Genomic DNA, 27,801 nt, shown 5'->3' with positions numbered 1-27,801 from the left:
ATCGTGTCTTTCTAGCTTGGTTTCCATATGGTGTCGTGCTGAAACCATGCCTATGTGCTTTGTTTTTAATGGCAGGTGGACAGTTCTAGTTGGATGAACCTTTGGTGTGGGCTGAAGTGCTCTGGAAGCTGATACACCTGTGCAGAAGAAGCTGCAGACGGTTCTAAATGGGCCACAACCATGACTTTCCTTCCTCCGTGTCACGTGGGGCCGTGCAATGACTGACGTATGATGAGCTGCAGACGCTGATGCCAGGGCGCAGCAGGGGAGGGTCCTTACCGCACCCCACCCCCACCCAATCCAGGAAGTCCAGTTTCAGTAACACATCCACGATCCACAAAAACATTGCCCAGTGGTTTGGAATATTATGGGGAGGGCTTTAACGACACTTGAAAGTTGTTAGGTCAGCAATTTTTGCAATTATCTTTTGTTGTGATGGCCGTGAGGTAAGCAATAGAAATATGCTGTTCATGTTACAGAGGAGTCCACCAGGAACGTGTGCTCGCACATATTTGATGCCTTGGCGGATGACACTGCGTTGGGGCGAAACTGCAGCCAGGTTCAGCCCTCTGTCCGCTGCGGCCACACCGCCCCGTTCAAATGAATGAGAAGCAAAAGCAAAAATGTGAGAAAATTATGAAGATAGAAAAATTACTTTTATTTATTTAATTATATATTGTTGTCTTTGTTTTTATCCCTTTTATGACATTTCTAAGGTTTATCTTGGGACCGTTGCTCTAAACGTATGCTTGTTACAGGCGTCAGTAGTGATCGGCTTCCGGCAGAATAATCCCCCTTTTCTATGTGGATCCGTATGTTATTGTTGAAGCAAGAAGTTCCATATCTGCTGTTGACCCATATGTTAATCATGTATGTGAATAAACCTCAAATGGATGTAGTCAAAACTGAACTGAACTGAACTGGGCCAGAGCTACACCTAAGAACCCTGAGGCCATGTGCTCTATATTTTTCTGGGCATTTGAGGGTTTGAACAACCAAGAGAAGGGGAGTTAACGTCCAATTAACAACTTTCAGTTACAGTATTTTTATTATTTTTACTTTTTAATGAATAAAAGATTCCCTGTCTTTGTGGAGAGGTCAGTCCTGGCTACAGCCCTGAGAGTACCGAGCCCAGGTTGGCAGAACTTAGTTCTCTTGTTGTGTTTCTTCTTTGATTTTCTGCATTGTATGTTGATGTGCCATTAATGTGCGCAGCAGTACACAGAACCCTCATAGCTGACATTTGTTAAATGTCCATTACGTTAGCTGTTAAATTACAGCTTGTCTGTCAGTTTCTCGCTCATCCTCCAGGCTGGTGTGCAGAACAGCGTGTGAAGGCAACAGTATTCCCAGCCAACATCCCGCGTGTTGAGCTGCTTGACCAGCACGTGAACATACAATTCATCTCGGTTATACTTTTAATGTGAGACTTCCTGGAGGGGGGCTGGAGCCACCAGTGGGGACATGGAAAGACTGTTGAGTATTTCGAAAAAAAAAATAGAAATTATGATTCAATAAAAGTATGATATATAAAACATAGGAGGAAAATCAGCACATAAAATAGGAGTAGAAATTGCTGTGCGTTGTATATTTCTTCTCACAGTAAGCTTCAAGCTACGATGGAGTTCTGTCTGTATTCATGGCTTGGCTCCCCCTCACCTATGTGACGTTTTAACCCTTTATACCCCAACTAGGTCACTCAGGTCTGCTAACCGGTCACCTCTGGTCGTCCCTCGGGCTCGGCAGAAGCCCAGGGGTGACAGTTGTGGGCCCCCGTCTGTGGAACAAACTGCCCCACCAAATCGGATCTGCCCCCTCGATGGTGGCATTTAAAGCTCAGCCCGCGGCCCACCTCTTTGGCTTTTAATTGTACTTAAATTGCTATATTTTTATCTTGCCCTCTGCCTGGGTATACGCATGATTTATTGTGTTGTTGATTGTTTCTCCGCTGATGCGTGTTTGATGCATCTGTAATGTAAAGGACTGTGGTCAGCTCATGTTGTTTTAAATGTGCAGTAGGAATAAATCTGACATGACTTGACTAAAGTGAGGGAAGACGTGCTCGCAATCTTACAGATAAACCATATTAGATATCTTAAAGTAATGGATAAAAGGCTGAAATGCCCAGCTTCTGCCCCCCCCCGCGATAGGACTTACATTGGGCAAAAAAGGTTGGCTAGGTTCTAATGTCTCCCCAGCTTCTGACATGTACATGTCAAATGTGCTCTGTTCTGGCTAAACTGTGTCTATAATCATCAACTATTAAACTATTTCTGCCTCCAAGGACGTTTGTACATCTCATCTTGTAATCTGTGATTTCATTAACATGTGACTAAAACCAGTGGGCAACAACAACAACACTCTCCTGTTCAGATCCAGCCGGAGGACTGCTGTAGAAGTGTGCGTTTCACCTCCCAGCTCTGCCTTGATGTCGGCAGGACTGATTGGCTGGATGAGAGGGCTCTGATTGGGGACAACTCTCAAATACCTGCTAATTTAAATGCTTGATTGGTCGGGGCTTGAATTCAGAGAGAAGGGCAAACCAACCTGTGCGACGGCATGGTGAACTTCGAATGTCTTCATACAGTCACATGTCACACACGTGTCGGAGCAGGCGGATGCATTCGACGCGTTCCATTATATTTTCCTCTTTGATAAATAGGGATTAGCATTTCGCATGAAGCGGAGTCTAAATGGAGAAACAGCAGCATTGCTAAGAAGGCTAGAAAGCAGAGGATTACAAGAGGCTTTTTGCTCTGTAATTTGATTTTAAAAGAGTCTTACCTTTGTTCTACGTGCCCAGTTAGGATGTGCTGGGAGGTTGAGATTAGCACAGAGAATCGAGTTTGTGACAAAGCCGATTAGCAGGGAAACAGGGCCAACAATGGTTTTCTTGTTCGAGAATCTGCATTTTAGAGTAATATTTATGCTTTCAAGCAAGGAAATGTTTCTATTTCCTGTTCCAATTTCATACCAAAAAGGGGAATTCTATTTACTGTAACACTCAGACTAGACAGGTAGAGGTTTAGACAGGTCTGGATAGGGGACAAACACAGTTATTTCATCCATTTAGACATTTCCCAAAGAACTGAGGACATTTTAGTTTCATCAGATGGAATGCCGCTTCAGCTTCAGCTGTGCTGTGGCTGTCTACTGCCATCTGCTGGATGATTACACTCCTGCATGTCTGATGATGCATTATTCCATACCTTCACTGTGGGATGCGTCTGCAGTTTTCAGAAAGAAACATTTAACCTTTTTATTGTAGCTCCCTAAAATAAAAGGCTTATTTCAAAACCACACTAAAACGAGCTGGTAAACATAAAGGTGTGAAATCGGCACAGCAACAGAAAAGTCACAAAAAACTGAGGCTGTTCTGTAATAGAAGAATTCAAACCTCCAATAACTGACATTTTTATACTAGCAGTATTTTATGCTTTCAATTTACATTGTAAAAAATGTCACCACAACGTCCATTTAGTAGCTTTTCTGGAGCTTTCGATCATGCCACGCAAAAATTCACAAGCAGTCCAAAAACGGTAGGTCAAAGGTCAGCGATATGGTGACCTTACAGTAATCTTGGGTTTGAATTTGGACACAGGTGTTGCCCTCACTCACTGTTCTCTTGCTGATCCTTTGCTGGTTCGTTGTAGTTAGCTCATTAGTGCGACCCTCAGACAGCACGGACTGCTGGCTGGAAACTATTTAACCCTTTTTGTCAAAATAGTCCCAGGAACTAAGGAAGCCAGGCCACCAGGAACTAAATGTCCCTAGTATGCATTTCCACTGTATCTGAAGAACTGGGAGTTTTAGCAAAGTTAAACAGATGATGATAATATCTAGAATATTACAGAGCATGGTCTAGACCTGCTCTATGTGACAAGTGCTTATATAAATAAAATAAAATAAAAACATACTAACATCTAAAGGCCTCAGTATGCTACAAATGAACTGGGTGGTGCAACACTGTCTACTGAAGCCTGGGACAAACTTGGAGACAAGCTGAAACCTACAAAGTCTGGACAAACCGCGCATTAAGACTGATTCCACCAAGATGTTTTAGTCTTTGACCGGCAGGAAGGAGCATAAACCTTACGACTGAATAAATACACTAGACACTAGAAATCTAGATTATGGGTCAACATGAACTAATAATCATTGTTTGTATTGGAGATATTTGATAGCCTCTCTCTCCGTATAATAAACCAGCCAGATGCAGTAATAAGTATATTGGCTTTTTCATACAGTATGTCCAAAGTTGTCCATTCAGCCAATCCATCCTTTATTCTGAGTTAAATGCATTTTAAAACCTTAACATGGAGTTTTGTGTCCCCTTAGCTTTAAGGTTGTTAAAACTGAAACTCTGCTCCAGCACTGACAGCGTATATATTCTGGAGGTGCCTCTTCTAGTTCTCTTTTTAATGGCTGCACCGCTCCATCAAATGGAACTATTCTAGGTGTCTTATACATTGTATACATGATCCCACAGCTCCTATTTGGTATTGTAGGAAACTCTAAGATCTGCAGCAGAATTTGAAATGAAGTGCTGTGGTTAATCAGGCTGACTGTGTTTTAGGAAGGAAACACGTGCAGCACCTTACCAGCAAGTGCCAGGGAAAGTGTTATTGCCCAGAATGGAATTCAACAATACAGCAGCTGCAGACTGTGACCAGTAGAGGGCGCACTCCACTCAACTAGAAAAAAGGATTCTTCTGATCACAGATCAAGCCTAATCCTCAGATCCCTGGCAGCTGTGTTGGTTAAAACATTGTTTAAAAGTTACCAGACCTACCTGACTAACCTAATTTACAGTTCACACCTTCCAGAGGGGCTCCCTGTGGTTCTTCTAATATTTTTCTAAATAACACAAGATCTTTATGTTGAAATATACAAAATAATCAACCACATATGGGTTTTCCCTGTACAGAGGACTGAAGGTGGTGCCTGGGTGGGGTTTACTATTCCAGCAGCCTCGAGCGATGGTTACTGCTGTAGCTTCCTCACGATCACGTATCATGATGTGACACAGCTGCATTTTGCTTGTACAGTTGTACAGATGTTCATAACACCAGGTGTGGAAGGGATTTCACTCATATTGTGATTGGAGACTCTACATGCTGTGTGAGGTGAAAATGGGTGAACAATCAGAATCTTTTGATTGTTCTTCTGTGTGATTTTGAAAATGTAGCAACATTAGTTCGGAGTCATAAAGTAGTCGGCGCGGCATTTGAGGTTCTTGGCCATACAGTTTAATATGGAAGCGCATACGGGACTATATTCAAATGATAATGTAAACTTGGAAATGAAAATGTAATTCCACAATAGTATTATAATTTTCCACATACTGTTTGTGTTATTTGAGTAAAAATGAAAATGCAATAATCCAATTTTCATTTTCAGATACTTGTATGGACGTTCTATGACTATATTAAAAGGAAAATGAAAACTGCATTTGACATTTCATTTTCAAAGACTTAACCTGCTGCACAGTGGGCAATATTCAAATGCAATAAGCGAAACAGTCTGTGCATTTACATTGACATGTTTTTGTCACTAGCTCTTTTGGGCTCAACATGAAGAAGAAGAGTGAAATCTGTCAGTGCTCTCATCGAGGCGGACTTCAGTTTGGACGTCACCTGCTTTAATCCCTGCTGCTTTGCTGGTGTGTGCGGTCCACCTGTGGCAGAAAGGCGAGAAGGCCTCACTGACTACTGGATTACTGGACAAAAACACAGCGTTATCACTGTATTCACTGATTGTAGTAGAATCTGATGAATTTACTGTTTATCAGACCACAAACGAGACAAGAAATAAGTTGGAAAAACGATAGTCAGCGAGGCCCAGCCGCCTTGTGAACACATGTAGTCCATGTTCATTAAAGGATTTTTCATTTTGAACCATCTACTTGAGTGCCTGGGATTGGATTTTTTTCTGCTACACCCTACATATGGATGAGGATATATATTTTCCTTTTTAAAGTTGTAATTTGAGCAAACTGGCCCTTTAACAGATAGAGACTGTCGTTTAGCTCCATCAAAGCAGTGCGAGTATGTCCGTACGAAGACGAGAAAAGCTCAGTCTGTTTCTGCTACAGTAGCTGTCAACGTGTGCAGAGAGCGGGTCGGTATTTTGTGGTATCAGTGGTGATGCTCACAGACTCTCCCTTCACTGACGGAGACACACTAAAGAGTGGACAAAACACCCAATAGTTTTTTTATTGCCATTGTGCATGAACTTTGACACTGCAGGTTACACAAGGAGTATCATGTAGTGAGTTGATGAACACTCTGACCTGCCAGTGATGTGCTCTGGTCACTCTCAGTGCTGGTTTTGTATCAGTTGATGGCTTTAGCAACAAACTACTTGCTGATCCAGCCCCCATGCTCAAAACCAAAGGAATGCGAGATGAGACGCTTGTGTCAAAGAACGGACAAGATCCGGGACGACAATACCTTTTTTTCCCTATTATTGCACACATCTAGGTTACCAATGCAGAGTATATGTGGGACATTGGGAAAGCCATAGCTCTTGGTAAGGTGCTGAAATGTCTTATTAAGAAACCACAACATTGCATTGAGCCTCTTTAAAAGCCACATATATACAAAATATGAATGAAGCGTCAATGCAGGGATTCCACAAGCACACCAGATATCAAAATATATGGGGGTTATATTTCACGCTTGCAAATTAAAGTTGAGGAACATTTATACTTGGGCAGGGTGATGCTCTTTTAACGGCCTAGAGGACGGCGTTCTGCACAGAACACATGAGATGTTCAGAAGGTTTTGTTGTTTGGTGGTAGCATCAGGGTGCCTAAAACATTCAGTAAATACCAGACAGACCGTGAGAGGGAGGCAGGCCAGTGTGATCCTTTTATCTGTGCATGAAACAGATGAAGGCGCTACTGTATGTGCAACCAAACATCTCTTAGTACTGTAGCTAGTCTCTCACAGCGATCAAATCAAAAGGCTGAGAGATATTTTAGGAATGAATCATCATGAGCCTATTTATGTCTTGGATGCTAAAATCTCATGGAATGCATTTAATGGAATAGCAATTATCTGAATAATCGGAAGTTTGGATATGCAGATTAGAGTCAGAAGTTGTACAAACATTCATCTTGTATGGCTAGACTTCAGTTTTAGCTTGTGCGAACCGTGTGGCTACATCCACTGTTGCCTAGGGCTGGGTATCGAACCTCAGTACTTTCCTAGCACTAGTTATGCAAAACTGTCAAAAGCAGAAAGCTGGCATTAAATGCTTACTCAGATTTGTAATGTTCTTCACTTATTCGTTTATCACACAGTTTCTGATTCTGATCTTTGGCCACTTGGGGGCAACAGAACAAGCTGAAAACACAGACATTATTTACCTTCTAAAGTTGTTACAGCTAATGTGTTAGCAAGCAATTGCTTATTTACACATCCAGCAGACACAAAGCAACATTAACATTCCTCTGGAGTTGTGTTTGTGTCCACCTGATGAATGAAAGTCTCCACCAACCCCTGAGAAAGATATCTTGCTTATTAGCTGTTACCTGTTCCACTTCCTTTGCCAGCTAGTCACTAACTTTGTCTGTAGACTGTTTGGTGATGGGCAGGTAGCATACAGAGGGAGTGTGTGGGCCTTTAAACCAAAACAATGAGCTAAAAGAGGCTAAAACTCTCCATAGAACTGGGGGAACTGGGAGAACTGGGGGGCTGAGGGGAGGGGAAGAGTCTGTGGGTTTGTCACTACAACCGACCCCTTTCACATCACACATAGCCATTTGATCCATTTTTGATATAAAAATATTGATTAGTGCTTTAAATCATAATTTTGCCAATCATGGTTGGGGCTATGCTGTATTTTATTTAGGCAAAATTCTTCTGCAAGCAGCTGTGTTTAGAAAACTTAACATTTGAGAGCCTCAGCTTCTTTTGTCGAAAAAAAAAGGGTTTCGAATAAGGTGCTGAAATCTTAAAAAATATCTAACGATACCACCCTGCTGTTCCCCTTGCTGCCACACATTTTAGTAAAAAAAAAAAAAATTGTTGGTATCTTTCACCAGAATCCTGTATTTATTAGCGCCAGACCGATACATCAGAGGGCTAACACTTATTATTCAAAATTCAAACTAATGCTTGATGTGAGAAGTCAGTTTGAAATCTAAAGGCAGCTAGTGCCTCGTGAGTTATTAGAATGCAATGACAGGCTGTCTGCCCTGTTGTCCCGCTGCTCCCGCTGCTCTCTTCGCTAACACAACTCGGAGAAAACTAGCAAGTTGTGCGGAACAGATAACCACGACACCAAACCATCTCAGAGAGGTATCGCGAGGAAGCGCTTTGGAATTGATGCCGTCGAAGGGAAAAAAAACTTATAGACAGGGCTGTTTGCTGACTTTTAAAAATGCAACTGCCTTACGTTAGCATTACCATGACATCATAGCGTGGCAGTGCATGTGCATGAACAAAAGTCAATTCAACAACATTTTGAGATTAGGCAAAGTGGGCTGTGGTTGAATTCATTCTTAAGAATTGCACGTTAGCTCTCATCCATTCAAAGCAGATGTTTTGAGGTGACAGCCCTAATGACTAGTAGCTAATGGTGGTGAATGATTAGCTTGTGCTACTGTTCTATTTGACTATGTGACTTTTAAAAGAGGAAATAACACATTCTTCCTCTTAAAATTGAAAATTTGAATTCATAAGCACCAAAACACACTCTTGCTCAATTCAGTACACTTGGACTTATTTTAGTGCTACAGTCCTACTTGGTCTGGTATGACTGCTAGCTTATGGTGGCTAATATTAGCAAACTTTAGATAAATATTGCTGTGTAACTGACATTACTGAGTCAGTTTGCTGATTTTGATGACTCTTGTGCTACTGTTACATAATGTTTATGCATTTACAAGTATCCCGTAACTGTTACTTGTACCAAAAATGGCCGCTGTTCAGCAAAAGTTCCATATGTTCTCCGAGACCGGAGAAAACAGCAGCAGGATATCTTATCAAGTCTGATGCTTTGGGGTGCTTTCTGATCAATTACTTGTTAGCTCTCATTCATTCAAACAGCTCTAAAACATCTGCCAGTCCAATTGTATTGACTGATATCTTATCACAGATATTTTGGCTGATAGACCACTAGAGAGATTTTTCAAATGGGAAATGTCCTGCTTGGTACATATCTGGGCCGGAATTCTTCAATAATCCAACTTCAAGGGATTCTCTTTCAAAAATGTTGATGTGTTTGTGTTAAAAAAAAAAGCAATATCTGCCAATATATTATCTTTTTTTAAACTCACAAATATTGATATCGATCTCAGAAGTCTAGTATCGCTCGGGCTCTGGTCTTGATTAAATCAGGTTAAGTTGCACAATCTGGATAAGAAAACTGAGGTTTAACTTATCAAATAAGATCATTCCTAGCTCAGAAAAATGTTTGTACAACTACACCTCAAATCTGCACCTGTAAAAAACCAAATGCTTCAGTTTGATTGTATCTTCATGTGACGGTACCGCAGACTCGTCCACTTCTGGTCCACTGTCAGCGGGCTCAGAAGAGCCAATCACACATTGTCTTCAGGCTTAAATAACAGCCAGCCACTGTACGTCCTCCAAGTCTCTGTCCAGCATGCTTCCGTCAATACACACACAGCCATTAAAGCCATCACTCAGTGTGTGTGGTCCGTACAGTATCCCACCACCAGTCAAAGAAGGCGACCATGAGGGGCTGCCCACTACTTTAACCCTTTACCCTCTGCAGCCAGCTATAACGAGTCCAGTCTCAGACTGGACTCTGGAACAGAAAGGAATGATTTGTCTGGGAATGAGAAAAAACAGGAATAAATGACAGTGAATCTGTTCTGCTTAGTCAAGCTGCAGATATTTGTATGGACATACATTCCAAATTACCTGAGTATAGACTCTGATTGTGAAATACCTGAAGCACGGCCAGATGCAGACACTGTGCAACCAATTTGAGGCCATTTTGTCCTTTTTCTCTTTGCCAAATCATTCTCTCATAGCATTTTTTAGAGAGGGTTTAACAATGTGACCTGGATAGTGTAAACATAATCCTGAATAGTACAGCTGTTTTTCCTGTCCGGTATATAGCAATACAACAATACACAGTTTTGGATTTTTTTTTTTTTTTTAAAAACGAGCATTTTTCTTTTTCATAGAGATATATGTGTATATATATATGTTTAGAGAGCTTATTCATACTGTGAATGTTGAAACAGAACACATCACATAATTTAATCAGAAATATACTACCAGTTTAAAATGCATGCCCCTCCCCCCATCCATAGTGCTCCATTCTTCCCTCTGATGCCTGCATATAACCTTTAACCATCAGGTCCTTCCCTGCCAACAGCAGCTCAGACATTATGCAGGACAGAACATGAAGGTGGCGAGTCTTTGTGGTGGCGGTGGTGGTTATTCGGGACATTGTTGCTACGTCATGCAGAGATGGGGGGGGTGGAGGGGGTCAGCACAGAGAGACGGAGGCTCCCCTGGCAGAGCAGAGGGAGGTGTTGGTGGGACAGTCAGTGGTGATGGTCGGTGGTCGCTAGCGTGGATCCCCGAGCCAGAGGCCGGCTCTGCTCAGGTCTAGCTGATGGCTGGGCTGTCTGTCTGGGGGTCAGCAGTCTCTAAGGGCAAGCCGGGCTCCTCCGGGGGGTCGTCTGTGCTGGTGCTCGTGGAGACCTGAGTGGGGGCGCCGTAGAGCAACGTGGCCCCCTGGGGCTCTGAGACAGAGCCTGCCTCCGTGTTGTCCTCGTCCTCCTCGGGCTCCAAGGCGGGGATGAGGTGCAGGGAACCGGGTAGTTTGACGGGGCAGAATGCCGAGCCCGTCGGGATGAAGTTGACCTTATTTTTGTCCGGGCAGGAGAAGAGGGGGACCGATGCCGACGTGGACTGCCTGGAGCTGCAGAGAAACACAGGAGGATCACACATTCCTGAGGCAGCAGAGAGGTGTTTAAATTCAACACAAGTATCAAACGGTCAATACCTCATCTCCTCAAAAGCTTTAATCTTCTCACAGCCCTCTGGCGGCTCCCGCTTGAACATGTAACTGTTGTTGGGTTTGGGCGAGGAGGCAAACTTGGGCAGTGGTGAGCTGCTTCCACTGTCTGTGAACAGAGATACAGGGGAGATACAGGCTTGAGGGCAATCGACACTGGCAGTGTTTCTTGAAGCGTTTCTGGAGCATTTTTGATGTCCAGCACTCATCCATCTCACAGAGTAGATGCACTACAAAATGTAACAATTCACACTGATTCCAATGTGACCCTACTTTTTTTTCTTCTTCTCTGCGGTACTTAGTGAAGAATCTCCACAGGCAGCTGTTCAAATCACACAAATCTCCGGTCTACATATATTTGTCAACTTACCAATTTCTACAATGGCTGATTAAGGCCCACAGTTTCACTATGAGCTTTCTGGCTTCACTATGGGCATATAAAATAAATGAGTCACTAAATAACAGTTTTCTTCCTGTCTACTCCTCATAGAGCCTATTTGAAAACAACTTCCCATGAAAAGACCAAAACCAACAATGTGTTAGTCTGCCTCTCAGTACTTTGACTTCCCTACCCTGCCATTGATTCCTACTGAAGATGTAAATCTTAAAAAAACAAACAAAAAAAAACTCACAAATGTATAGTATAATTTTTTTTTAAAAAGCCTCAGTAATTTCCTACAACAGCTGCTGACTGTAGTCACTCAGACAGGAGGAAACTGTATTTGTTGGGGACTATTTTCAGCAGCAGAGTAATCCATATTGGTGCTCTAAGCAGCAAATGACTTCTTCAGAGCTTTACAGCCCGCTGTCCCAAGTCTCAATGGCTTATGCCACAATGCTTCTCATATTAAGAAAGCCGTATTCTAAGCAGCCAAAAGTTGCATGCTTGTTCAAGTTAGCATGCCTTCAGCTCTGTAGTAGGAAACACACATTCTTCTTCAAATGTAGATAACATCCCCTACTTATAGCATATAGGCTATAAAAGTAAAAACAACAAACTAAGGCAGTGGAAATCACTGCTGTGGGATATCAAATGGGAAAAGCAGACATACATATGCCACTTCAGTCTGCCCTAGATTTAACTGAATGCATTCCTTTCTAAAATTTCAGAGTTTTCAAGATCCACTACAAATATGTGGTTATGGCTGGACTGGTCTAATAACATGAACACACGGACCCCAGCGGCCCATTTACTTGCCCTTCAACAGTAATCTGATGCTCCTTTACCTTTATCCCGGTCGTACAGCAGATCCTCTGTGGAGTAAGGGCTGCCGTCATGTGATCCTGGCGGGCAGGCAGGCGAGGGGCAGGGCGACAGGCTGGAGCAGCTGCTGGACCGGCCGGGGGCCGAGGGAGTCTGGGTGTCGACGCTGCGGGTGCTGCTGCTGCGCTGCTGGGGAGGGAAGGGTGCCCGCCGCCCATCAGGAACCTCCAGGGACTGCAGAGTCCAACAGGAGACAGACAGCAGGGAAGAAGAACAGAATTCTAATCCGAGCCGAGACAAGATGAGTCAAAACAAGAGTTAGAGTAACACACAGGTTTACTGACACTTTGGGGTGAGAAACTCCGTCCCCGTATGACGTGAAATGAAAGAACCCCACCTTGAGCTCCTCCTTCTCTCCGTTGTCCTTGATGAAGACCTTCTCCAGCTCATGGTTGATGCCCTCCATGCTGCTGGGCACCCTGGAGATGGACGGCTTTGGCACTGTGATGTTGGACAGCGGCATCTGGGCCGACTTCGACATGGAAAACTGCTGCAGAACGAACACACACACACACACACACACACACACACACACACACACACACAGTGTTTGATTAAGAAAAGGCGTGTCCTCCACTCCACCTGGCCAAAGCTTCGTGTATTTGAACTGTTTCAAAACCTGATACAATGTGAGCGGTTGTATTTACAACAGTGTAAAAATAGTGTGTGTGTGTCTGTGCTGGTGACTAGAGAAAGTCTCTCTCACTGAATCTCGATGGTTTGGAGTTAAGTTTTACTCCTGTGTCCGTCTGTGTTTGACTGTTTACTGATCGCTTTCAGCTGTTATGGAGATGTGTTACTGCTGATACAAACCTAACACTTCCTGCTGCTGCTTCACGTTAAAATGTATAAAATTTGATTTCAAATTTAAATTCAATACCTGCTTAGAGAATATACAAAATTTCTTTATGCAAGTGTCACCTCTAACACATATAGCCTGCAAACCAGTTATTTGTTACTCTAGGGCAACATTTCTGTCACTGAATCTTACCAGACTGACGTCATCTGTCTAATGTCTAATATAATGTTGACAAAATTCAAAGAGGCAAGAGTCCAGTGGACTGAAGTGGTAATTTGTCCCCAAATGAACCGGATTCAGTACTCAAACCACATATTACATTGATGTAACCAGACTGAAGTGGAACATTTTAATCACAGACAGAATTCTACAGTATTATAACCTCATCTCACTCTCTGACCTGAACGCTGTTTGAAAATTGAAACAAATAACTGATGCTACTTTCTACCGACAGACCAAACCCTGCTACTCCCATGGGTGTACAATGCGATGTTTTCAAGTCAGTGAATATGAATAACACTGATGAAGATTTTTCAGGCAGTGCACTACCTGAACGTGGCTGGCTGTGGAGCTGTGGTTGGGAGTGCTGGTGAGGACAGTGTAGGTGATGGTGTTGTACGGGAGGGGGGACAGTCGGTCCTTGTCTTTACTGTGACGTCCTCCTTGTTTACTGCGCTGGAGCTGCTGCCGGAGCTTTGCGATCTGCTGGAATCAAACGGGGAAGAAGGGAAGACATAGGAGACATAGGAGAGACATAAGCATTTAGCAGTTAGGCGGACCAGGAAGTACTTATACAAGTCAATACATAACTCTATAGTATAGCATAACGTGTCCTGCCCTGTCACACTTTGTTGTAGTGATGTTGCTGTGTGATCTCAGACACTGTGCTAGTAGCTGCTGCTCCCAGTTTAAAGAACATTAGCTAACAACTCTTTTCAACTGAGAATATAATGACAGTGGTCCTGGTAGCTAATACCAAAGTAAATTGAAAGTGGCTATAAGTCTGATTACGCTATCATCCCCGAAGCTAAAGAGAACCAAGACTACAAACTGGTTCGGCTTGGGACCTCTGTGACCTTTTCATATTTTCCTTACTTAAGTGGCTTGTTTGCTTGATGAGCAGCAACAGTTTTTTGTTTTCTTGAAAGAGGAGAACTGAGCAAACTCCATCTGCTGATGAAGAGTGTGAGATGTGTTTGAAAGCTTCGGGGAAAAGCTAGTAAGTGGACCTTGTGTTAAGATTTGCTTTATAAAAGGAAAAAAACAACAACACAAAAACAAATGAATAATTCCTGCCAACCTGAACGCTCATAGCGTCACAGCATCAGAACGCTCCGGTTTGTTTCTTGCTCCTAAACGAATCCGAGTCACCGGCCTTGCACACAGCAGGCATTTTGACTTGTTATAGCAGGAAAAGCACAGGTGGAACTAATAACATTAATGATGGCTCTGCTCCAGAAGTTAGGAAATGCAATGCAGCAACTGATAATGTTATTAGTTACACCTGCGCTCGACAAGTCAAAATGTCTGCTTTGACAGGGTGTCCTGGTGGTCACCCTACTTTTCCTTCCCTATGTGTCTCCACTGTCTCTAATAGTTTTACATTCTCAATAGGAAGTAAACCCAGAAAATGGAAATGCATGCTATTGACCAAATAGTCCACCAGATGGCACTGTTCCCAGTGCAGCTGGCAGAAATGGCACAGGCATCACCTGCACTGTCACTCCTCCTTTGTACTCTGCCATGAACATAGACAAAGTCATTTCACACAGGGTAAAGCTTTTTCAAATAAAGCTTTCACAACTTTATAAATATACAGATAGTGCTATCTGTATGTACCGGTTGAAGTCCGTATTAAATCCAGTAAAAGAAAAAGGGAGGTGAGTCTGTTGTGAACGTGTAGAAGTTAACTTCTGCTAAACCTAGTTATACTTGGAGCTTCCTGCGCGTGTGTCTGACAGAGAGATGACGGAATTCCCAGTCCACCGCTGTACAGCAGTACTCCAGAACATGCCCATACATGTTCCCTCACACGGCCCTGACACTTTACTGTAGAAATGCAACACATGCAGTGCTTATCAGTGCAAGCTCTGTGTGAAATGGCTGTTATGTGACCCCTATATCTGAGCCACTGAACCAGTTACACAGTGTAGTCCTGCAAGTTTCTGTTTCCCTCTCAGCCTTCACTCAGGTCATGCACTTCTAAGGTTTTCTGCAACAGACAGAGACAGAGAGTGAGGTTTTTCATAGCAATACTATCTATAAGTTAAACACACAAACAGGTATTCAAAGGCTAAAAATCAAAGAAAGATGCAACTGGACAAAACGATTAATTTGAAGATGTAGCCTTGGTCTCTGAGCACTTGTGATGGGCATTTTTCAGTTTTCTGATAAATTATACATTAACAATTAATTGAAAAAAAAAAAACTGATAATGAAAATAATCATTAAGCCTTAATAATTAGCCTAATTTTGTGTATGAGAATTTAGTTTTCTTATTTTTTCCCCAGTAATCATCTCACAACCCCTTAGATTCAACTCAGGTTGGGAACTCTGCATGAGATCCAACTGAAAGCTCCAAAAGCCAGTCAATGGCCCTCTGAGCTTCGATTATTTTGGTACATAAACTATATAAAAACAATAATGGATTGGATCTCAATCAGGATTTGATGAAACCAGCGGTACTATAACCATGGAAGCTTTACCATATTCCTGCTCGATTGTGGAAAATGACTCACTGTCTTAAAGTTACAGAGAGCCAGAAGTAAGAAAACCTCAAACTTAAAAATAACCCTGACAATATAAATAAAATAAATAAATGACTAAAACTTCCAGCACTAAAACTTATTCAACAGTATGTGTGCAGTTCACACCATAACAGGGAACAATGTAATCTTGTTTATTTAATATTCCTGTTTTTAGCATCCTTTACCAAAGACGATTTCCCATAAGCTAAAGAACATTTGGGGTTAAAAGTCTCCAGATCGACAGAATGAGGCAAGTCTATGGACAGGTGGCTGCTGCTCGACATAGATGTAACAATAAGCAAGCAAAGAGGGCTGAACAGAGTACATGTTTTAGTCAGCAGAGAACACAGCTAAAATGTTGGAAAGATGACGTTAGAAGAGAGCGTGGGTGGGTTTTTATTGTGGCTAAAATTTACCCGTGCTGTTGCACTGGTCAAGTTTCATGGGAGCTGATTGTACGCTAACAAATGAAGTGCTGTAGTTAATGCTCTTATAATATGGATGGTAAACCTCACCAATGAAAGAATCCGTGAGCGACAGATTGCACTGAGTTACAGAAGCTAGTGGAAAAGCATCCCAGAACTGACGTCAGGACTTCGGCTCTCAATAATCCTTAAGCTTTACTGTAAATACAGAAGATATTAATAAACAAGACTAAAGAACACTTTCAGCGACAACAATGCTTGCGTTTCCAAATCCCCAACACCGGAGTCCTGTATGTGCATGCATTGTTTCCTGTAAATCCCTTGTTTGTGGGTACGCAATTTGAACCCTGTGAGGGAAAGGCGGCCTCCGCCACTAACCAGTGGTGGAAAGCAACTAAGTACATTTACTCAAGTACTGTACTTAAAGCTGGAGTGCAGGACTTTTACATATAAATGAGCATCCGTTACATTTAAGCCCTTGCCAAACGAGTTCACACAATGCTGGTTAAGCCTATCACCGCCAGGTAAATGTCCCTGTATACTGGAGTTTTTAAATCTGATGTCTGTGGCGACATTATGTATATTACGATTGTATTGTATGTGAATATGTTGTATTATATGCAGTCATGGCAATAAAACCACTTGAATTGAAATTGAACAGAGATGACACAACTCTCTCTCTACACGGCTCTGGAGCAACCGTAGCGACGGAGTAGGCTACATTGCAGAGCCTATGGTGGAAAAACCCAAGAAGCGTCCAAGAAAAGTTTCTGATGCTCCAGATTAAAAAGAAACTCAGCGTTCAGAAGAAGGATTACAGTCAAAAAAAAGAAAGCGATCGACAGCGAGGACAAACAGGGATAACCATTGGTGTAGCTTCAGCTTTTCCTCGTTGGAGAGCGCTGAGAGACGGACTGAGGGCAGACTCTGATGTCCCGTTACTGCTCTTGGACAGGTTGGTAAAATATTTGGAGGTAGGATATTTTGGCTTTGATTGCTCAATGATTATGTCATTATGTTGGGATTCAGGTAGGGCAGGTTTGGTTATTAGCAGAAATACCAAATATATTTATGAATATTAATACAATTATTAATGTTAGCAAAATTATTAATATGGATGAATAATTACGGGGCACCACCCTGGGATCAGGGACCAATAAGCAAATGTGAAAAACAGTCTCAAAGTGGCTGTCCACCTAAAAGGGCTGACATTTAAGGTACTATCTTACATTAATAAGGGGGACAGTGAAGGGTGAGATCTGAGCACTGACCGTCGCAGCCAGCTGTTATCACAACACGTACACACAATAAGCACAGCAACTGCTCTTTAAAAGATACAATAGTGTTTATTTAACCTTAGCCCTGATTCAAAATCAATAACTTCAACAGTCAATAACCACTACCATCTAGTCTAAAGCAAGCATTTGAGATGTGTGTGCGTGTGTGTTGGGGTGCGAGGAAGTTGGCGGACGTGACCACATGGGTCTTCGTCACACACAGAGCCAAAATGGCAGGCAGACCCATGAAACTCAAACAAAGGGACAGAGCTAAAAAGGACAAGCTCTAATTGTCCTCAAGACAGCGGGCAGCTTAGCTAGCTAAGCTCTCGTGCTATCTGGCTAGTGTGTGTAAGTGTATATGTACGTGTAAAGGCATGTGCGTTGGTGGAGAGGAAAGAGAAAGGTAGCACACAGAGGTAGGCACAAGGAATCTCAAATGCTGTGGTAAAGCACAATAGCTGCCCATGTATCGCACAGTAACCCGGCAGCAAACATTCATCCACCAGTTGTGTCGCTGGACATTGGTCTGATAAAGCACATTTATTAGCTTCCACCATGGATAAAGCTAACACAGTTAAACGGCCCAACAGCGTGGTACCGATACAAAATGGAACGTGCTAACACAAAGAAAAACAACAGCAAAACAGGACACGGCAGTCCGTTACCTTCCAAATAAGCAAATGCAATTCACAACAATGAAGCTTAGATGAAATAGCACAGTTATAAAATCTCTCTCAGCCCAGACACAAGCCTCTTACTTGAAAATCACTCTTGGTTAGCGATTGTATACGTCAGTCCGTTTGGGTTATCCGAGGAAGTCCTCTCGAGCTCGGATATTTATTTTTTTATTTTTTAGTGCGCGTGAGCCAACGTGCATGCTGCCTGTTGCCATTGCTCCATCTCGTCGTCTTACTTTTTCCAACTTTTAGCTTTCCTTTCTCTTCGAAACCTGAGTAACTTTTGCGTAAGTATAATTTAAACTACGTTCTTTACGAAAATGAGAGTAGAAAGTGTTTTGGTATTTTTTGTCGCTGTGGAACTTCTCCTGCCACTCGGTCAGGGCACCGCTGCAGATCAGCCGCATTGTTTACACCAGGGAACAGCTGATCATGCTGAAGCCGAGCAGCATGGCCCCCAGGACAACCAATGTCCCCACTGAGATCTAGAGGAGGACACACCGAGGATGCTGAGTGGAACGAAGCGGCGAGGGAAGAGAGGGGTGCAGACAAAAGAGACTTAAGAACAAGAGATTTAAGCCGTGTCTGCCTTCTCTCGTCATGGGCAACGTGAGACTGCTGGCGAATAAAATGGACGAGCTAACGGCGTTAGCCCGGAGTCAGACGGAGTTCCACAAGTGTAGTTTGTGTGTGAATTTGTTGTGGCTGTTTACATCCCCCCCCCTCTGCTAACCCGGCATTGGCGTGCAACACCATTCACACTGCCATAGCACAACTCCAGACTCAACAACACTGACTAATTTCACCCAGTATGTGAATTGTCCTACTAGAGAGGAGAGGACACTGGACTCGCTGTATGCTAACGTTAAGGATGCATACAGCTCTTCCCCCCTCCCCCCCTGGGTAGGTCAGACCACAACCTGGTTCACCTCAAACCCTGCTATGTGCCTCTGGTTAAAAGGCAGCCTGTGACCACAAGGACAGTGAGGAGATGGTCGGAGGAGGCCTATAAGACACTGCAGGGATGTTTTGAGGAGACAAACTGGGATGCACTCTGTGAGCCTCATGGAGAGGACATTGATGGGCTCACTGAGTGCATTACTGGCTACATTAACTTCTGTGTGGACTGCACTGTCCCAACTAAGATGGTCCATTGTTACCCGAATAACAAATCGTGGGTAACAAAGGACATCAAGGACATCCTGAATGCCAAGAGGAGGGCCTTTACTGATGGTCATAGGGAGGAGGTGAGGGAAATCCACTCAACACACTCAAGAACACTCAGGCTGTCTACAGGAAGGGCCAGAGCCGCCTCTATTTTCTGAGGAGGCTGAGGTCCTTCAACATCTGCCGGTCAATGCTGAAGATGTTTTATGAGTCTGTGGTGGCCAGTGCTATCCTGTATGCTGTTGCATGCTGGGGCAGCAGGTTGAGGGTAGCGGACGCTAACAGGCTCAGCAAACTGATCCGTAAGGCCAGTGACATTGTGGGGGTGGAGCTGGACTCTCTGGCAGAGGTGTCAGAGAGGAGGATGCTGGCCAAACTACATGCCATCTTGGACAGTGTCTCCCACCCGCTCCATGACGTGCTGGTCAAACAAAGGAGTACCTTCAGTGGAAGACTCATCCCCCCAAAAAGCACCACAGAGCGCCACAGGAAGTCATTCCTGCCTGTGGCCATCAAACTCTTTAACTCCTCCCTCTAAGTGTCAGTCTGTATGACCCTAGGTCACTAAACTGGACATTGATCATTACATCTCTGCCATACTTGAATAATTGTGCAATATTCTGTGTATTACTCCTGCGCAATATTTAGTTTTCCCATGTTAGTTTTTCCTATTTATTGACGTTGATATTATATACCTCCACTACTGCTGTGCAATATCTTAATAATCTCAATAAGCTACACTTAACTCGACAGTACATGCACCACTGCTTATTACTTATTTTATTACATTGTATTATTATACTGTATTATCATCATCAACCGGTAGACCCACTTGGTACTTCACACTTATTTTATCTTATACTTATACCCACCTGGTACTTAATTTATTTTCTGACCTGTTTTTATAGTGTTTTATAGTGTGACGGTGTAGTCCCTCATTCGTCCAGGAGTGTTCTATCGTAGAAAAGGTTTCAGTCGTAGTCATCTGGACACTGTTTTCAGAATCAAGACGTTTTATAGTGTATTATATATTTTTGCTAGTACTTTCTCCTGTGTGCACTGACGTAAAGGCGAGCTGCTGTAACAAAGAGTTTCCCTGCGGGGATCAGTATTTCTGATTCTGATTCTGATAATGAGATCCCCCCTTGATAATGCGAATGTAGCCCCGACTCGTCACACCTCTAAGCACCATGTGTGGAAACCAGTTGCAATGCTTTATCTATCCACCAGGAGAAGCAGTGATTATGTTTACTGCCATCAGACAGCTGTAACCATTTAAGTTCAAGTTTGCTGCTGGACATTTTCATGTAGTCAGTGCCCCTGGAATCAGCTGTTCTTATCATATTCGACTGTGCTTCCCACACAGAGCATACTTTTAGTGAAGCACTTGTTATTATCATATCATAAAGATAATAAAAATCATTTTGTAAAACACTGATACAGATAGCTGTCTTTATGCATTAGCTAACATAAAATATAGGTTGTTCAAATTTACGGCAGAAAGAGACACACCTCTAGTTACTGATTATGCCTTCTATTACGTGCCATGAAAGCGCCAAGAGATGCGTTATTCAACAGAACTGCGTGAAAAATGAAAGCAATACCAGATGGGAAATGAATTATATAAATTAACACGTAACTGTGTGCGACGGTGTGTGCGACGCTCATCTGTGCAGCTGACTTTATCTGCAGTGGTACAGCAACACGCCGAGACAAACTGTCACAATGTTTATTTACACAAAGAAAGAAATAACTGAATGTATTGCGTCTGCCAAATTTACATCAAGGCACGAATAATTAAGAATTTGTCGTACACAGCATTTCTCAAAGTTGATGAAGTATCCCCTCATCAACTCACAAACCTGCATGATTTTTGGGTGTCTGGGGACTCTCTCCGCAGGTGACAAAGGAGTTTATTGTGGTTACTGTTTAAATGGTGAAATCAGTTGAAACAGACTGCTTATCTTGGCAGGTAAGAGCCAAACACAGCATTAGCATTACAGTGCACAGATTTTCACACTGAATGTAAGAGCCTTTGTAACACTACAAATTTGGTGTTATCTGTTAGTTACTGTAGAGCCCAAACACAGCTCTTAATTGTTTTTGCTTGAACTTTATCTTGATATACCTGATGCAAACACAAACCCATTGAACAAAAAAAAAAAAAAAGTGTTTTGTGAATGGAGCATGCAAATCCATTTCACTGTCACTGTTAATACAGTCTAAATTAGAAATAAAAAAACAATTCATTGTGATCCTTACTCAACAAATAAATACTGGTAGTTGGGAATAATATTGATAATAATAATATTGCTGAATTTTGGGGAAGTGTGTCTAAAATGATGCGCTGAACTTCCAAGTCATTAAGGGTATTATTGGGTAATTTCAGGGTTTATGCTGTTAAAAATATGTGAATAATAAGTACTGAAAACTAGACCGCCAGCAAACATTACTGACGTTCCAGCAACTACTGTAAGTGCGAAACATCCTGTCTAAACCATGGCCTAAATAAAGAAACATGACTCTGCAGTGTACTGTGGGCCGGCACACATTGACCTGACTGGAGAACAGCAGCCCCCTGTGTTGATGTGTGGAGCTTGAATATTGTCACTGTGGCTTTGTTCTGCATTTGGTGGAGCTCCATCAGCTGGGCGTGGCTCTCCTGTTACCAGTGTTTCCTGGATGTCCACTGATTTTGCCTTGTCAATGACATGCTGTTCAGTGCAGTTTCAAAGGGAATGAGACCTTGCTCATGTTCACAACTATGTTTGTCACTATGCGAGTCAACAGCAGCTTCTAAGCCCTCTGCTTCTGCACCAGCTGTAACGGCGTATATTTCATTAATTCAATGGATGCAATCAAAATTCAATCTTCACGTTTCTTTTTGGCTTCACGTTTCTGCTTTTGCTCTTGCCTTGGCTGCGGCAGAACTAGTGGATGAAGCACAGGACTGTGGCTTGAACGAAGGTGCCTTGTTACATCATGGAGTATGACTGTACTTGTATAGCGCCTTTCTAATCTTCTGACCACTGAAAGCGCTTCACACACTACATATCGCATTCACATACTGTACAAAGAAACTAATTCATCATTCACACACTGAAGGCACAGCCAGGAGGTTCAGTGTCTTGCCCTTGACACTTCGACATGTGGGCTCGGGGAAGCCGGGATCGAACCGCCGACTGGTGGACGACCCGCTCTACCACTAAGCCACAGCCGCCTCATCACATGGGCACCCACTTCCTGGTTAAAGCTCAGACAGGAGCCAAAGATTATTTCTGATACAAAATGAGCCACTAGGTGGCATTAGTGCTTACGCTTACATCAGCATACCCATAAGAGCCACTAGGTGTCACCTTTTCAACTTACAATAGTTTAACACAATTATAGAAGAAGTCCCAACTGAAACAAGAGTTTTCTTTGACTAATACAAGGTTTGCTTTGACCAAAAAAAGAAATGATGCACCAACTACAGCACACCTACTCTGACACTGTCATTAAGATACAGGCAGGATAAGACAGATGAGTCTGATTACGCACACTAATATCCCTGCAAACACTTGTGGTGTAGCTCTTTAAAGCAGCAGCTCTGCTCAGGTCTGTCCCCTCTCCTCTTCCTCCTTGTAGCTTGTCTAGTGACATCTGTGGAATCTGTATCAGCGCTGCTCCTCCTCTGCAGCCCTGTAACTCACATTAGTGAGGCCCTTATTGTTCCCTTTGCTGCAGGAGGCGGAGAGGAGCCAGCTGGGGCTTGGCTGACCATAAATTTCAGCAGGTTATGGCCATTGCAAAGAGAGGAAGTGGGTAGTTAAGAGTGAGAGAGCATTATCTGCCACCTCCCTGCTGCTGCTGCTGAGTCTCACCAGGGTGGCGCTGAGAAGGTCTGATAGTGTCGTGTTGGGTGCAGCTTCAGAAGATGTGTCTGTTGCTGCTGTACACCATCAGCACCACAAAGACACGAACACCAAACACGATGTCACACAGGAGGTTATACAGCCGGAAGCAACTGCACTTCAGTCACTACTGTTTCATCGCTTCTGCCAGATCGAAAACTTGTAGGTCTGAGAGTTCTTAAAAAGTCTCCATGTTTTCTCATGAGTGTTGTCATGTCATCAACAATGGCACCAAGAGATGAGAATATAGATAAAAAATGCTACCTACTCTATGCTAAGACTTCCACATGCAGAGCTCTAGTGATGGTTTAACAGTGTAAGGGGACTTTAAAGGAGTAAAAGAGCAAAAGGTAAAATTTGTAAAGTAAAAAGGCTGACCTTTTAGTATGAGTACTAAAAGCAGGGTGATTAAAGTCTGATACTGTGCCCCCCTCCTCAGACAAACTAGACAACTGCGCCCCTACATTTTGGAACTACAGTTCCCATAATTATTTTTGATTTGATTATTGTAACAGCCTGTTCACTTGTCTTAATCAAAAAACTTTGACACGACTGCAGACTGTACAAAACTCAGCTGCTCGGCTGTTAACCAGGACCGAGAGGTGCGACCACATCACCCTGTTGGTTTTAGGATTGATTTTAAGATCTTGTTGATTACTTTTAAGGCTCTTAATGGCCTGGCCCCAGATTAGATTTTAGACCTTGTAATCCCTTATGAACCTTCATGTAGTGTGAGATCTTCGGGCAGGGGTCTCCTGTCTGTTCCTGAGTCCAGGATGAAAACTAAGGGGGACAGAGCTTTTGCTATCAGGGCCCCGAGGCTCTGGAACAACTTGCCCAAAGAAATGAGGTTGTCTGAGTCAGCGTCTTCGTTTAAGTCTCGTCTCGAAACACATTTTTATCTGGAAGCAGATCCTGATTTTACCTGAACTGGCTGTTTATCTTATTGCTCTTGTGTATTTTATGTATTTTATTTCTTTATATTTCATCATTCACTGTGGTGTTTTATTTATCTTGTTGTGAAGCACTTTGTACTTTGTTTTGATAAGTGCTCTGTAAAGAAAGTTTTATTATATTATTTATTATAATGCTTTGGGGATGTAAACAGGAAGTATAATGTTGCCATGGATTCAGTGAGTTACACTATGAGCTACAACTTGAGCGTTTGCTTAGCCTATATTTGTTTACATTTTGTCAAACTGGCACCATTAAATGTATGCTGAATTAGCTATTAGTTCCTGTTTACAATGTACCTATGGATGTTCAGACAACTATCACTGGATTACTTTGATACAGAAGAAAAACGTGATGATTCTCAGGCAAAAAGGTGGGGCTAACTAGAAAATGCATTTCCTGCAGAAAATCCATGTGAAAGCTGAAATGAATTCCCTGAACAGACTGAAAGTTCAAATGCTGAAAAACCTGGGATAATATTTTAAAAAAGCAAGGTAAAAAAAAGTTGAATACAAGCATAAATGTCTCTAAATAGCTGAACATTTTGATATTTCAATGGTTCCTATAGCTGAAAGCAGAAGTAGTAGTCGACCGAAAAACGAACGGAAAAATAATAATTAAGAGTGTTACCGTTCGGGACTTTCAATTTTGAAAATACAGCGTACTATAGGGCGCCACGGTAAGAACCTGTTACCATCTGGGGGCTTTAATTTGAAAATCTGGGATACTACAGGGCCCCACTATGAGCACTTGTTACAGTCTGTGAGCTTTTATTTTGAAAAGTCAGCCTACTCCAGGCTGGAGAAGGTGTATGTCAATATGTAGTTAGTATTTTTCTCCAGACCGGTCGGGAGACGAGCCGGGAGCCCTGTGGTTCCCACAAGGTGTGTAGACATGTGGCAGGAGCTCTAACCACTGAGTGCCCCTGAAGCCTCGCACTATTAACAGTTAAAAGGAAAGAGTTAAAGGAGAGCGCTGAAAAGGAGAGAGAGAGGTCCTAAATGTAAAGTCCAATCAGAAACAGAGGCACAAACTGCTGCAGGTAATCAGCTAAATGACAAACCCCTGTGTTTCTGAAAATGCTGAGTCATTGTTGGGACAACTGTTGATAACACACAGAGAGCCCCTGCCGAGGTACCGCTCGAACAAGACACCATAACTCAAAAACGTCAAGTCGTAAAAGTTGTGACATTTTTTTCACAGAGCATCAAAACACTGTAGAAAGATGTAGATATGTAATTTTAAAAATGACTGAGGAATGGCAGTTCGAAAAGTCCCCACATTTGTATTTTTGCTTAAGAGTATGAGAGGTAAAATAACATTGGAGTCAATGCGACAGTTGAAGGGCTCTCCTGTTGCATTGAGGCGAACATTCAAAAACTGGAAGTCCTATTGCTTACATTATCTGAAAGAGGAAACATTTGTCTATGTTTTGCTGTATAAATTGTGTATGGGAAGTGAAATTTGTAGGAGTCAGGATCAGTGTGGGTCATGTGACACAATAACTGCATGCAATCCACTCCCATTATAACTCAGAAGAGGACTAAAAAAAAAAAGAAGCATAAAACAACTGAACAATGCCTCTATAAGGATTCTTCACTCAAACATCTGTCTAAAAAGAAAAAGACAAGGGCTTTCTGGGTAACTGTAGTTAAAATAGGCTCATACAAGAGCCTAAATGCACAATCCCACAATCTCAGCTCCATGTTGTGCAGATCTACAGTCCTGTGCATCAAACAATAAGTTTGGCTTAAATGTGTTTGTAACTGTATTCATGTTAGTGCCATGCCTCTTTGAGCTGGTCGACGCTGCCCCAGGATGCAGAGCGCTGGTGGGTGCTCCTCTTCTCTCCTGTTTCCTCACTCCAACATCCAAGAGTCTGAAAAGAACATCACAGCTACACATTACTATTAGCAAACCTGGGTCTGCACTTGTTAAACAATGTTCTCACCGTGACTCTTCAAGGATCATTCCGGTTAATTACAATCTGGAGCTTAGTTTTGGCCGTCGTTCCTATCAGTTATGATTACATTGTACTCACTAAAGTCTGTCAAAGAGATTATCAAAACCTTTGACTATTCCAGCAATGGATGATCAATGTGACAAATTCACAGAGGCAGCATGGGCAGACTCACGTATTCGTACTCCTAAGTGAAAGCTGAGCTCTGCGACACAGTGAGAGAGCACTACAGTGAACTCTGTCTCATCCAAGCTCACACACTCAATACAACCTCCCCGTCCAACACCCAGAGGAAACTGAACTGCTGGCTTGCTCATCTTAATGTGTCCAACTCAAAGGGCCATTTGTTTGTTTTCAGCAGCAAGTCAGTTACTAGAGACTCCCCCCTTATTCTGTCCTCTTGTCTGTCTTGGGGAGGATGAAGAGAGATGAAGCCATCCAGAGCTGACAGGACTACAGACACACCCATCACATGGTCACTGACTAAGCTGAGATTTGGATTCTGCACTGACTTAACATTTTTTTCAGAAATTCCACATGTGTGGAGTGCAGTCTGTGCAGAGGAGGGCATTCGTACTTTGAGTGCCCGCACTCCCCCAGCAACAAGGCACGAGCCCAGTGGAAGTCACAGGCTGAGGAGCAACAGAGGCACACGAGAGAGCTCCTTCAACAGAACAACCAGCAGACGTCACAAGAGAGAGCCCGCACTCCACAGACATCAGCCCCCGTGCAGAGCGTCCTGCAACCAGAACAGGACCGGAGCGCAGAGAGCCGAGAACCGAGAAGGTGGCAGCAGGAAGAGAACCGCAGCCAGCTGTTGGAAGAGGCAGAGGAAGAGGAAACTTTGCCGTGGTCCTAAAGAGAGCCCTTAGCACTTGGAATCCAGCAGTGGTCCCAGCATTTACCACCAGAGAGGCAATTACTACATGTCACCTGAGAGACTTTAAGTCAGTGGAGAATAGAAATTTAAAAAAATAATATTCTTAATATACGATCCGATATATGTACACAAGAATTATGACTGACAACACGGGAAGATGTAGAGGAAGTAACTGCTATGTGGACAAATGGTACATCTCTATTGGCTGCGATAAAACTGACAGAGTTGGTATATACAGTGGTGTGAAAAAGTGTTTGCCCCCTTCCTGATTTCTCTTTTTTTTTGCATGTTTGTTACACTTAAATGTTTCAGATCATCAAACAAATTTAAATATTAGTCAAAGATAACACAAGTAAACACAAAATGCAGTTTTTGATTAAGGTTGTTATTATTAAGGGAAAACAAAATCCAAACCTACATGGCCCTGTGTGAAATAGTGATTGCCCCCTAAACCTAATAACTGGTTGGGCCACCCTTAGCAGCAACAACTGCAATCAAGTCTTTGCGATAACTTGCAGTGAGTCTTTTACAGCGCTGTGGAGGAATCTTGGCCCACTCATCTTTGCAGAATTGTTGTAATCCAGCCACATTGGAGGGTTTTTGAGCATGAACTGCCTTTTTAAGGTCATGCCACAGCATCTCAATAGGATTCAGGTCAGGACTTTGACTAGGCCACTCCAAAGTCTTCATTTTGTTCTTCTTCAGCCATTCAGAGACTCCACAACAACATCCAAATAACTGCAGGCCT

At 42.8% G+C, this 27,801-nt stretch overlaps 1 protein-coding gene across 1 annotated transcript in view; it reads right to left on the bottom strand.

Annotated features, from left to right (window-relative positions):
- Positions 1–6,190: 6,190 nt before the first annotated feature.
- Positions 6,191–27,801, bottom strand: part of glcci1a (glucocorticoid induced 1a) — a 56,121-nt gene continuing 34,510 nt past the window's right edge. Inside the window, 6 exon segments of the mRNA XM_044171043.1 lie at positions 6,191–10,911; positions 10,996–11,116; positions 12,235–12,445; positions 12,609–12,758; positions 13,620–13,772; positions 26,003–26,092. Coding sequence (XP_044026978.1) covers positions 10,596–10,911; positions 10,996–11,116; positions 12,235–12,445; positions 12,609–12,758; positions 13,620–13,772; positions 26,003–26,092 — 1,041 coding nt within the window. The 3' untranslated portion in view covers positions 6,191–10,595.

This window comes from Siniperca chuatsi, linkage group LG17, assembly GCF_020085105.1.
Source record: "Siniperca chuatsi isolate FFG_IHB_CAS linkage group LG17, ASM2008510v1, whole genome shotgun sequence".
Classification (NCBI taxonomy): domain Eukaryota; kingdom Metazoa; phylum Chordata; class Actinopteri; order Centrarchiformes; family Sinipercidae; genus Siniperca; species Siniperca chuatsi.
Note: the sequence above shows the minus strand (reverse complement) of the source record. Positions and strands in the feature narration are given on the sequence as shown.